Source organism: Heptranchias perlo, chromosome 7, assembly GCF_035084215.1.
Source record: "Heptranchias perlo isolate sHepPer1 chromosome 7, sHepPer1.hap1, whole genome shotgun sequence".
In the NCBI taxonomy this organism is placed as follows: Eukaryota; Metazoa; Chordata; class Chondrichthyes; order Hexanchiformes; family Hexanchidae; genus Heptranchias; species Heptranchias perlo.
Window position 1 is genome coordinate 94880575 of NC_090331.1, and position 12581 is coordinate 94893155.

The following is a 12581-nucleotide window of genomic DNA, read 5'->3' on the forward strand; positions in this document are numbered from 1 at the left end:
TCCATATACACATTAACTGCACTATCCTCATCAACCCTCTCTATTACTTCATCAAAGAACTCAATCAATTAGTCAAACACTATTTTCCTTTAACAAGTCTGTGTTGACTTTCTTTTATTAGCCCATACTTTTCCAAGTGCCAATTAATTTTGTCCAGGATTATTGTCACTAAAAGTTTCCCCACCACTGACGTTAGGCTGACTGGCCTGTAATTGCCAGGTTTATCCCACTTCCCTTTTTTGAACAGTGGGGTAACATTTGCAATCCTCCGGCACCGCCCCATATTTAAGGAGGATTGGAGATTACATCTAGAGCCTCCACAATTTCCACCCTTACTTCCCTCAGTAACCTAGGATGCATCCCATCTGGACCGGATGACTTTTCTACTTTTGAGTACTGCCAATCTTTTAATACCTCCTCTTTATCTATTTTTATCCTATTCAATATCGCTACTACTTCCTCTTTACTGGTACAATGACAGCATCCTCTTTAGAGAAGATGGATGCAAAGTATTCAATTAGTACCTCAGCCATAGAATGATTATAGCACAGGGGGCAGCTATCGAGCCCATGCTGGCACTTTATAAGAGCAATCCAGGTAGTCCCATTCCCCCTTTCTTTCCCTGTAGCCCTGCAAATTTTTTCCCTTCAAGTATTTATCCAATTCCTTTTTGAAAGCCACGATTGAATCTGCTTCCACCACTCTTTCAGGCAGCGCATTCCACATCATAACTACTTAATGCGTGTAAAAGTTTTTCCTCATGTCGCCTTTGGTTCTTTCGTCAATCACCTTAAATCTGTGTCCTCTGGTTCTCGATCCTTGTGATGGTGCTCCGACAGTGGTGTTGATGAATTTCTAGATTGTGACTGTGACACTGACGGAACAGTGGTATATGCCTAAGTTAGGGTGGTATCTCACGTGGAGGGGAAACTTGGAGATAATAGTGTTCCAATGATATTGCTGTTCTTCTTGGTGGTAGAGGTCTCAGGGAAGGGAGGTGCTGTTGAAGTCTGAGTTGCTACATTGCATCTTGTAGATCCTACATGTTGCAGCCAAAGTGCACCAATGATGGAGGAGCTAACTATTGGGCCTGGTTTAGGGATGGCAGTGAAGCGAGCTACTTTGTCCTGGATGGTGTCGACCTTCTTGAGTGGTGTTGTGGCTGCACCCATCCAGGTGAATGGTGAGAATTCCATCTCTCTGCTGATTAAGCTACAAGATGGTGGAGAGGGGTCAGGAGGTGAGCCACTTGTCGGAGTATCCAGCTTCTGCCTTGCTTCTGTGGCCATGGTGTTGATTTGGCTGGTCTGTTTAAGCTTCTGGTCAATGATAACGAGGGCCTCCCAGTTGACAGTTTTAAAGTGAAATAGGTTTGAGCGGTCTCAATGTAGTTCCCACAGCACAGAACTCTGGCAGCCTTATGCAGATGCCACATAGAAAATGGAAAAGTTGGCATTACCTAGGTCACTAATGTCTGAAGAGCCCAGATTTGATTGAGTCCACCTGAGGCCAGCCATCTTGGTATAGGGAAGCAGTTGGCCTCAGTGCCCCTGCGCGAGGAAGGAGAGGATCTGCCAGGGTTCCCATTCTCTAGTTCTATGTATACAGATATCGGGTATCGAAAAAGTTTTCTCATTCGTTCATGGGATGTCGGCATCTCTGGCACGGCCAGCATTTATTGCCCTTGAGAAGGGAGTGGTGAGCCGCCACCTTGAACCGCTGCAGTCCGTGTGGTGAAGGTTCTTCCACAGTGCTGTTAGGTAGAGAGTTGCAGGATTTTGATCCAGTGATGATGAAGGAACGGTGATATATTTCCAAGTCAGGATGGTATATGACTTGGAGGGGAACATGCTGGTGGTGTTAGGAACATGCTGGTGGTGTTAGGAACATAGGAACAGGAGTAGGCCATTCAGCCCCTCGTGCCTGCTCCACCATTTGATAAGATGATGGCTGATCTGTGATCTAACTCCATGTACCTGCCTTTGGCCCATATCCCTTAATACCTTTGGTTGCCAAAAAGCTATCTATCTCAGATTTAAATTTAGCAATTGAGCTAGTATCAATTGCCGTTTGCGGAAGAGAGTTCCAAACTTCTACCACACTTCGTGTGTAGAAATGTTTTCTAATCTCGCTCCTGAAAGGTCTGGCTCTAATTTATAGACTGTGCCCCCTACTCCTAGAATCCCCAACCATGTGCCTGCTGCCCTTATCCTTCTAGGTGGTAGAGGTTGCGGGTTTGGGAGGTGCTGTTGAAGAAGCCTTGGCCAGTTGCTGCAGTGCATCCTGCGGATGGTACACACTGCAGCCATGGTGCGCCGGTAGCAAAGGGAGTGAATGTTTAGGGTGGTGGATGGGGTGCCAATCAAGCGGGCTGCTTTGTCCTGGATGATGTTGACTTCTTGAGTGTTGTTGGAGCTGCACTCGTCCAGGCAAGTGGAGAGTATTCCACACTCCTGTCTTGTGCCTTGTAGATGATGGAAATGCTTTGGTGAGTCAGGAGGTAAGTCACTCGCCACAGAATACCCAGCTTCTGACCTGCTCTTGTAGCCACAGTATTTATGTGGCTGGTCCAGTTAAGTTTCTGGTCCATGGTGACCCCCAGGATGTTGATGGTGGGGGATTCGGCGATGGTAATGCCGTTGAACGTCAAGGGGAGGTGGTTAGACTCTCTCTTGTTGGAGATGGTCATTGCCTGGCACTTGTCTGGCGCGAATATTACTTGCCACTTATCAGCCCAAGCCTGGATGTTGTCCGGGTCTTACTGCATGTGGGCACGGACTGCTTCATTATCTGAGGGGTTGCGAAAGGAACTGAACACTGTGCAATCATCAGCGAACATCCCCATTTCTGACCTTATGATGGAGGGAAGGTCATTGATGAAGCAGCTGAAATCAAAAAGCTGCTGACACCCGCTAGGTTCACATGAATAGTAGGCACTTGCACCAGAGGTTTCGGGGAGGTGTGGGGCGATGAACCAAAAGTGCCAGTGATGTTGAGAGCGGGGGGAGGAAAATGGGGTGGGGCGGTATTTCTGTGGTTTGGGCTGATTCAAAGCTCTGCATTTTACCTGTGCTGTGCTTGACCTGGAAGTAGTTGAATGTAAAATTGTGTGTCGGGAAGGGAGAAAATGTTCCATTTCTCCAGTAATGACAATTAGCAAGTACAGCACAAAATTTCCCCAAAATACTGATCCTGGACTTGCCTCTTCAACAGATCTCCAGGATGTTGGCGGCCAAGTCAGCTTTAGCAATCAGGTACGATGCACTGGGTGAGGATACAAACGCTGAAATGGGTGTGGAGAACAGAGCCAAGCTGGAGATTCGGATACGACACTTAGAAGAAAAAGGGGTAAGTGCTCCGCTGGAAAGTCCCAGTCATTGAGGCCCTGGCCCAACGGGTGTTTGATCAGAATGAAGCACCTGGTCCAAGTCTGCTGTGGCTGTCTTGAACTTGTGCAAATGTTAGTTGTTGCCAGTTGTATTGTCATTAGAAACACTTGCTTTGTGTCTCACTGCTGCTTTGGCTTTTGTGTTGTAGATGAGAAGGATAAGTGGTACAGGAAAGGCTCGGGCAAAATCTGACAAATACCAACACAAGAGGTATGTGTCCTAAATAACATAATTTCTTGCAGTTTCCCCACATGTGGTATGTTCCTGCTCTCAATCGTATTGGTTTGGCAGGAAGGATACAGATTGGAGGCTGTGCACTTCCTGGGGTTGGGGAGCAGAAGGGCAAGTTCTTGCCTGGACTTCGTGTATGCACCTTCTGGTACCCTTTAGGGTGGCCTTGAATGAGGCCTGGCAATCATTTCTGTTGGGGGTTTTATGTGTTGTGGCAGATGAGGGATTAATGTGCAGTTAATTTGTGTTTAATCAGTTTCTGGGTATTCACCTCTGGTTATTTTTTGTGGAAATGTTGCAATTTTAACCCATTTCCATGGAAGAAAAATGTATTTGATTGCTCCCGCAACAGCCTCAGCGGTGGAAGGCACCTTCTGGTCTGGCACCAAGCCATCCAGACCAGACGGCCCCTGGCAATGTCCCTGTTTGAGCAAAGTTAGTTGATCTCAGCCAGGCAGGAGTTGGGGAGTTGCAATTGACAGTGGCGCGCTCCCCCCCCTTCCCCGGTCAGTGCTGTAAAATGTGTGAGAATACCGAGTGAGAGCTGAATTGGCTCGGCTCTGATGCCAACACTCGATGTCTAGGCTCATGCATGATCATTCAAGACTTGGGTGAGGTACTAAGGGGTTGCCAGTGCTGTTGGAACTGTACCCCTAGCAATAATCAGTGCTTTCAGGAGAAAGACTGCAAGGGGGAGCAAGAGAAATGTTTTTTTCATACTCTGTTCTATATCCTCCTAATTTACTTTTTCTGGTCAGTGAGGTGAAAACATATGACCCATCTGGGGACTCGACTCTACCTTCTGTCCCAAAGAAGCGGAAGATCGAAGAATTGGAGGTGGATGATGAGGAAGAGCAAAAAGAAGTCAGGTCCAAAAAAAAGGCCCGACTTTCAGAGCCGCCTGTAACAGGTTAGTCTCCAGGAAGGTTATAACCATGAATTCAGATCATGGTTCACTTCAACCATGTTAGCACATTTAGTCTTTCCAGTGGCTCCTGTACAGGTGCAAGTAACACTCTGTCTCTGGTTCAAAAGCAGTTCAGCAGGTGAAGATGGAGGTCGGGATTCCTGACTGGGGGGAAGAGGGGTCGGGGGTTGTCAGGATTCCTGACTTTGGTTGGGGGGGGGGGTCGGGATTCCTGACTTTGGGGGAGGGGTCGGGATTCCTGACTTTGGTGGGGGAGGGGTCGGGATTCCTGACTTTGGTGGGGGAGGGGTCGGGATTCCTGACTTTGGTGGGGGAGGGGTCGGGATTCCTGACTTTGGTGGGGGAGGGGTCGGGATTCCTGACTCTGGTGGGGGGGGCTAGGGGTCGGGATTCCTGACTTTGATGGGGGAGGGGGTCGGGATTCCTGACTTTGATGGGGGAGGGGGTCGGGATTCCTGACTTTGATGGGGGAGGGGGTCGGGATTCCTAACTTTGGGGGGGCTAGGGGTCGGGATTCCTGACTTTGATGGGGGAGGGGGTCGGGATTCCTGACTTTGATGGGGGAGGGGGTCGGGATTCCTGACTCTGGTGGGGGAGGGGGTCGGGATTCCTAACTTTGGGGGGGCTAGGGGTCGGGATTCCTGACTCTGGTGGGGGAGGGGGTCGGGATTCCTAACTTTGGGGGGGCTAGGGGTCGGGATTCCTGACTTTGATGGGGGAGGGGGTCGGGATTCCTGACTCTGGTGGGGGAGGGGGTCAGGATTCCTGACTCTGGTGGGGGAGGGGGTCGGGATTCCTGACTCTGGTGGGGGAGGGGGTCGGGATTCCTGACTCTGGTGGGGGAGGGGGTCGGGATTCCTGACTCTGGTGGGGGAGGGGGTCGGGATTCCTGACTCTGGTGGGGGAGGGGGTCGGGATTCCTGACTCTGGTGGGGGAGGGGGAGGGATTCCTGACTTTGGGGGGGGGCGAGGGGGTCGGGATTCCTGACTCTGGTGGGGGAGGGGGTCGGGATTCCTGACTCTGGTGGGGGAGGGGGTCGGGATTCCTGACTCTGGTGGGGGAGGGGGTCGGGATTCCTGACTCTGGTGGGGGAGGGGGTCGGGATTCCTGACTCTGGTGGGGGAGGGGGTCGGGATTCCTGACTCTGGTGGGGGAGGGGGTCGGGATTCCTGACTCTGGTGGGGGAGGGGGTCGGGATTCCTGACTCTGGTGGGGGAGGGGGTCGGGATTCCTGACTCTGGTGGGGGAGGGGGTCGGGATTCCTGACTCTGGTGGGGGAGGGGGAGGGATTCCTGACTTTGGGGGGGGAGGGGGTCGGGATTCCTGACTTTGGGGGGGGGCGAGGGGGTCGGGATTCCTGACTTTGATGGGGGAGGGGGTCGGGATTCCTGACTTTGGGGGGGGGCGAGGGGGTCGGGATTCCTGACTCTGGTGGGGGAGGGGGTCGGGATTCCTGACTCTGGTGGGGGAGGGGGTCGGGATTCCTGACTCTGGTGGGGGAGGGGGTCGGGATTCCTGACTCTGGTGGGGGAGGGGGTCGGGATTCCTGACTCTGGTGGGGGAGGGGGAGGGATTCCTGACTTTGGGGGGGGCTAGGGGGTCGGGATTCCTGACTTTGGGGGGGGGCTAGGGGGTCGGGATTCCTGACTCGGGGTGGGGGGTGGTCCAGATGGGGTAGGGTTTCCTGACCACGGTGAGGATATCTCATAATAAGCTTGAATCTCTAACTTCGACATGGGCTGACATTGATTGCTGTGTGCAACTGCTGTCCTTCACTTGCAAGATTCTCAATCTCATTCTTGTCTGTGTGTGGTCGGTGGAGGAGTTGGAGTTTTCCACAGACAAATAGGGTTATTCTTGCTCCTGTCAGCATGTTCAAGATCGTGAAATTGTGTTTGACAAATCAAAGTTTTTTTTGAGGATGTAACTAGCAGGGTAGATAAGGGGGAACCAGTGGATGTTGTATATTTGGATTTTCAAAAGGCATTCAATAAGGTGCCACATAAAGTTGTTACACAAGTTAAGGGCTCATGGGATTGGGGGTAATATATTAGCATGGATACAGGATTGGTTAACGGACAGAAAACGGTCATTTTCGGGTTAGCAGGTTATAACTAATGGGGTGCCACAAGGGTCAGTGTTTGGGCCTCAGCTATTTACAATATGTATCAATGACTTCGATGAGGGGACCGAGTGTAATGTATCCAAGTTTGCGGACGATACCGTGGTTGGTGGGAAAGTAAGCTGTGAGGAGGATACAAAGGGATGTAGACAGGTTAAGTGAGTGGGCAAGAAGGTGGCAGATGGAGTATAATGTGAGGAAATGTGAAATGATCCACTTTGGTGGATACTAAGAAATGGAGACTGGTGAGAGATTAAGAAATGTTGGTAGTCAGAGGGATTTGGATGTCCTTGTACATGCATCACAGAAAGTTAACATGTACATACAGCAAGCAACTAGGAAAGCAAGTGCTATATTAGCTTTTATTGCAAGTGGATTGGAGTATAAGAGTAAGGCGGTCTTGCTGCAATTATATAAGGCTCCGGTGAGACCACACCTGGAGTACTGTGTACAGTTTTGGACTCCTTGCCTAAGGAAGGATATACTTGCCTTAGAGGGGGTACAATGAAGGTTCCTGGGATGAGAGGATTGTCTGATAGAGTGTGAGTAGAATGGGCCTATATTCTCTGGAGTTTAGAAGAATGAGAGGTAATCTTATTAGGAACATAGGAACAGGAGTAGGCCATTTGATAAGATCATGGCTGATCTGTGATCTAACTCCATATACCTGCCTTTGGCCCATATCCCTTAATACCTTTGGTTGCAAAAAAGCTATCGATCTCAGATTTAAATTTAGCAATTGAGCTAGTATCAATTGCCGTTTGCGGAAGAGAGTTCCAAACTTCTATAACCCTTTGTGTGTAGAAATGTTTTCTAATCTCGCTCCTGAAAGGTCTGGCTCTAATTTTTAAGACGGTGTCCCCATCTCCTAAAATCCCCAACCAGCGGAAATAGTTTCTCTATCCACCCTATCTGTTCCCCTTAATATCTTATAAACTTCGATCAGATCACCCCATAACCTTCGAAACTCTGGAGAATACAACCCCAATTTGTGTAATCTCTCCTCGTAACTTAACCCTTGAAGTCCGGGTATCATTCTAGTAAACCTACGCTGCACTCCCTCCAAGGCCAATATGTCCTTCTGAAGGTGCGGTGCCCAGAACTGCTCACAGTACTCCAGGTGCGGTCTAACCAGGGTTTTGTATAGCTGCAGCATAACTTCTGCCCCCTTGTACTCCAGTCCTCTAGATATAAAGGCCAGCATTCCATTTGTCGTCTTGATTATTTTCTGCACCTGTTCATGACACTTCAATGATCGATGTACCTGAACCCCCAAGTCCCTTTGGACATCCACTGTTTTTAACTTTTTACCATTTAGAAAGTACCCTGTTCTATCCTTTTTTGATCCAAAATGGATGACCTCACATTTGTCTACATTGAATTCCATTTGCCACAGTTTTGCCCATTCACCTAATCTATCAATATCGCATTGTAATTTTATGTTTTCATCTACACTGCTTACAATGCCACCAATCTTTGTGTCATCGGCAAACTTAGATATGAGACTTTCTATGCCTTCATCTAAGTCGTTAATAAATATTGTGAATAATTGAGGCCCCAAGACAGATCCCTGCAGGACTCCACGAGTCACATCCTGCCAATGTGAGTACTTACCCATTATCCCTACTCTCTGTCGCCTTTCGCTCAGCCAACTTCCTAACCAAGTCCGTACTTTTCCCTCGATTCCATGGGCTTCTATCTTAGCTAACAGTCTCTCATGTGAGACCTTATCAAATGCCTTCTGGAAGTCCATATAAATAACATCCAATGACATTCCCCTGTCCACTACTTTAGTCACCTCTTCAAAAAATTGAGGGGGCTTGACAGGGTAGATGCTGAGAGATTGTTTCCCCTGGATGGAGAGTCTCGAACTAGGGGGCATAGTCGCAGGATAAGGGGTCGGCCATTTAGAACCGAGATGAGGAAAAACTTCTTCACTCAGAATTGTGAATCTTTGCAATTCTCTGCTCCAGGGGACTGTGGATGCTGAGTTGTCGAGTGTATTCAAGACTAAGATCAATGGATATTTGGACACTAGGGGAATCAAACGATATGGGGATTGAGCAGGAAAGTGGAGTTAAGGTTGAAGATCATCCATGATCTTATCGAATGGCAGAGCAGGCTCGAAGAGCTGTTTGACCTACTCCTGCTTCTTATGTTCTTATGATCAGCTTGGATCAGGCTGTCTGCTTATGTAACTTGTTGGCTATGGGTATGTCTTCCTCTGGATCTCTCACCATAAAACAGCATTTCATCTCTTAACAGACAGTACTTCTGAAACAAATATAATTGTGGGTAGTGTTTTTGTCATTTTCTCCTCCTCTCCTGAAAGCAGAGACTTGCTGGGTTCAGAGTTGCAGGGATGCTACCTGTTCACTGGCACCTCACGCTAGTGGCCATTCATCCTGTTGGTCAGCTACTCGATGCCCTTACCTGCTATCCTGATTTATTGATTCATGTGTAGAATTATATATCTTTTTCATTTTAAAACAGAGTTACTCCCTGTTTCAAAGTTTGGGGCTTCGAGTGATGTGGATTTGGGTCTTTGATCATATCTGAGTCAGGCAAGTGGGCTTTGAGTCGCTTCTGTTCCTGACTGGACAGGTTCTACAAACCCATGAAGAGTTGCTGGCCGGGATGCAGTCATACTAAAATACTTCTTGTTTTCATAGAAGCAGCAGAAGAGGGTGAGCCATTGGCGAAGAAGAAAAAGAAGAAGAAGAAAGAAAAGAAGCAGGAGGTGGAAGTAAAGCTGGAGGAGGAGGAGGAGGAGGAACCGTCAACTTCTATTGTTACAGAGGAGGTAAGAATGGGAGGATCGGGATGTGGATGTAAGAAGTGGGTAACTAGGTGCCATTACCATCGCAAACACCGTATCAGGATCATTAATGTAAAAAACCGGAGAAATCTTCATTGCAGCTCCCTTGTATTCTTCCATTCGGGCAGTCACTATGAAGTAGATGTGATGTGTTTGGGCTAATGTCAGTGGACACATCCTCTACTCTAAATGAGGATCTGTCTTTGCTCATGTGCAACGCGTCAACTTGCTACTATACCCCTGCCAGTGCTGCTCCTACTGATCACTAGGTGGTGAGCAAGAGCAGATTGGATTCCTTTGCCCTTCTGGGGCTGCACTGCATGAACGGGCTACTTGCAGAATCTGTTAAATTTTACAGCACAGGAGGAGGCCAGTTGGCCCATTTCCTAGCCCTTTCTCCATTTCCTTTTTTTTTGTCTTTCAAGTGTTTATCCATTTTTTTTTCACAAGCTGTGGATTTTGCTTCCACCACTTTCAGGGAGAGTGTCCCTTGTGCTTTTAACTACGTGAAAAAGTGCTGTTCTTAGTGACAAATTGGTAACTAGAGGGCATAATTTATCATCTGGTGGAAATAGATTTTCCCCTGTTTGCCTTGTTAAAACATTTAATTTTGAACTGCTATCAAATCTCCTCTTAACCTTCTTTGTTATAAAGAGCCCCAGTTTCTCTTGTCTCTGATAACTAAAGCCTCTTGTCCCTAATATTGTGAGTGTCTTGGGCACCGTCTCCACAGCCATAACATCATTCCATGAGTATGGTGCCCAAAACTGAACACACTGTTCAGACTAACCAATGATTCTTTTAGGTCTAGCATTACCTCATTGCTTTTGTACTCTGTACCCCATTTATACATTTAAACTCCTATATGCCTTTTTACAACTAGTCCTCCCTTTTTAAAGTTTTCCCATTTAATGTATATGTCTTCTCATTCTTCCTCCCAGCTCATATTTCTCAGCATTAAATTTCATCTGCCATGCCCTCCAAATGTTGCTTATAGCCCTCTCCACAGTTAACCACGCTCCTATTTTTGTGTCATTTGCAAATTTGGTATTGTCACGTATATGTTTATGTCTGATATAATGAGAACAGCAATGATCCCAACACTGACCCGGGAGGACTCCGTCGTTTGTATCCTTTCAGTCGAAAGACATCCATTAACCAGTACAGGGTTTTCTGCCCTTTAACCCACTTTCAATGTATGTTGCCACACTCCCTTTAATACTACACTCGCACCTTAATTTTATTCAGGAGCCTTCTATGAGACACCTTATCAAATGCCTTCTGCATATCCATGTACACAACATCTACTGCATTACCTTTTATCAATGCATTCTGTTGTAACAAAGAACTTCATTAAATTTGTCAGACACGACTTGTCTTTTACAAATCCAGGCTGGCGGAGCTTTGTTAACCCTTGTCTTTCTAATTTTATCCTGCATTATTATGGGCTCCAGAAATTTATCCCTTCCTCTCAACTTGAAAAGGAGTTACATAAGCTTACTTATGATCATCTGTTCTTGGTCTGATCCTCCTCTAGCTCCCACATTGGTAAACCAGTGTGTAACTGAGACTCAAACATCCCAGGATGAATCCATACTCTGCTGAGTTAGCTGATCTCAGCCAGGGCTGTCATTGGTGATGCTACAATTGGCCTTGGTGTTACTTGGTGATTCCAGGGATGAGGGACTTTAGTTACATGGATAGACTGGAGAAGTTGGGGTTGTTCTCCTTGGAACAGAGAAGGTTGAGAGGAGATTTGATACAGGTATTCAAAATCATGAAGGGTCTGGACAGAGTAGATAGAGAGAAACTGTTGCCATTGGTGGAAGGGTCAAGATCCAGAGGACACAGATTGAAGGTGATTGGCAAAAGAACCAAATGTGATATGAGGAAAAAAAGTTTTACGCAATGGGTGGTTGTGATCTGGAATGCACTGCCCGAGTGGGTGGGCTGAATGGCCTCCTTCCGTGCTGTAACCTTTCTATGATTCTACTGAACTAGCCAGGGTTCCTGCTTCTGATCATTGTTTAGTGACCCTTGCTGGAAAATGCATGCATGTGTACATCCAGTGAGAATCGGACTTGTGTGCGATGCCCCCAAATACTGTGCTGACTAACTGTCCGGGGTGACTTGTGAAGAGTAATGACTAGGGTGAGGTACCTGCTCCTGTGGAACTGTTCTCCAGGCAGGGTTAGCGCCTTGAAGAAAAGACCACATTTGACAGCAGGAGTATTTTGCCCTTCTCTTTTACAGGGTTCCTGTTGTATGTTGCAGACATACGGGGACCTCTGTCTTGGATATTTAGCTTCCTCCCTTGTTGAGAGAACATGAAGATAGAGGTGTAGGAATTAACATTTTTGATTCCTTTTCTTTTCACAGACCACAGAGAAGAAGAAGAAAAAGAAAAAGAAGAAAATGAAAGACGAGTGAAGCGTATCCAATCATGAGAGATTATATTTTTGCTGTTTGAAGCTCGTCTGAGCCCTGATTGAAAGTACTCTTTTTTAAAAAAAAAACGAGAAAAATGTTTTTATAATACAGCACATTTCTGTTATGAATGCAGTTACTAGAAGTGTTGTGTTGAAACAAGTACCCGCTATTGGATTTTTCTGTAAAAATTGTTCATCTTGTAAATGAGTGCACCCTAGATTTTTTTTTTAGGGCTTCCTTTGTTAATGCCTGCCCCACTTGTCAAAATATAAACTATAACCCAAAAACTCTGCTCCCTTGGCCGTTCAGTGTCTGCTTGAGTAACAGTCTCGCACGGAATAATATGAGTGTTTTATCAAATACATTTCCTTTGTGCAGATTGAATACACTGGTGATGGGACAGAAATCCTGTAAGAATTTGAATTTATTTTTAACAAGCTGATATCAGTAAATGTGACCATGAAGCTGTCGGATTGTCGTAAAAGCCCACTGGTTCGCTGATATCCTTCAGGGAAGGAAACCTGCTGTCCTTACCCGGTCTGGCCTACATGCAACTCCAGTCCTGCACCAACGTAGTTGACTCTTAACTGCCCTCTGAAGTGGCCAAGCAAGCCACTCAGTTGCCACCGCCTTATCAGGGCAACTAGGGTTGGGTAATAAGT

The 12581-nt window shown here is 47.1% G+C and overlaps 1 protein-coding gene across 1 annotated transcript in view; it reads left to right on the forward strand.

Annotated features, from left to right (window-relative positions):
* nop58 (NOP58 ribonucleoprotein homolog (yeast)) overlaps positions 1–12211 on the forward strand; it is a 37433-nt gene extending 25222 nt beyond the window's left edge. The window contains exons 11-15 of the mRNA XM_067988124.1: positions 3214–3348; positions 3538–3599; positions 4379–4530; positions 9344–9474; positions 11869–12211. Of these exons, the coding sequence (XP_067844225.1) occupies positions 3214–3348; positions 3538–3599; positions 4379–4530; positions 9344–9474; positions 11869–11919 (531 nt within the window). The 3' untranslated portion in view covers positions 11920–12211. The remainder of the gene's footprint in view (positions 1–3213; positions 3349–3537; positions 3600–4378; positions 4531–9343; positions 9475–11868) is intronic.
* Positions 12212–12581: the final 370 nt, after the last annotated feature.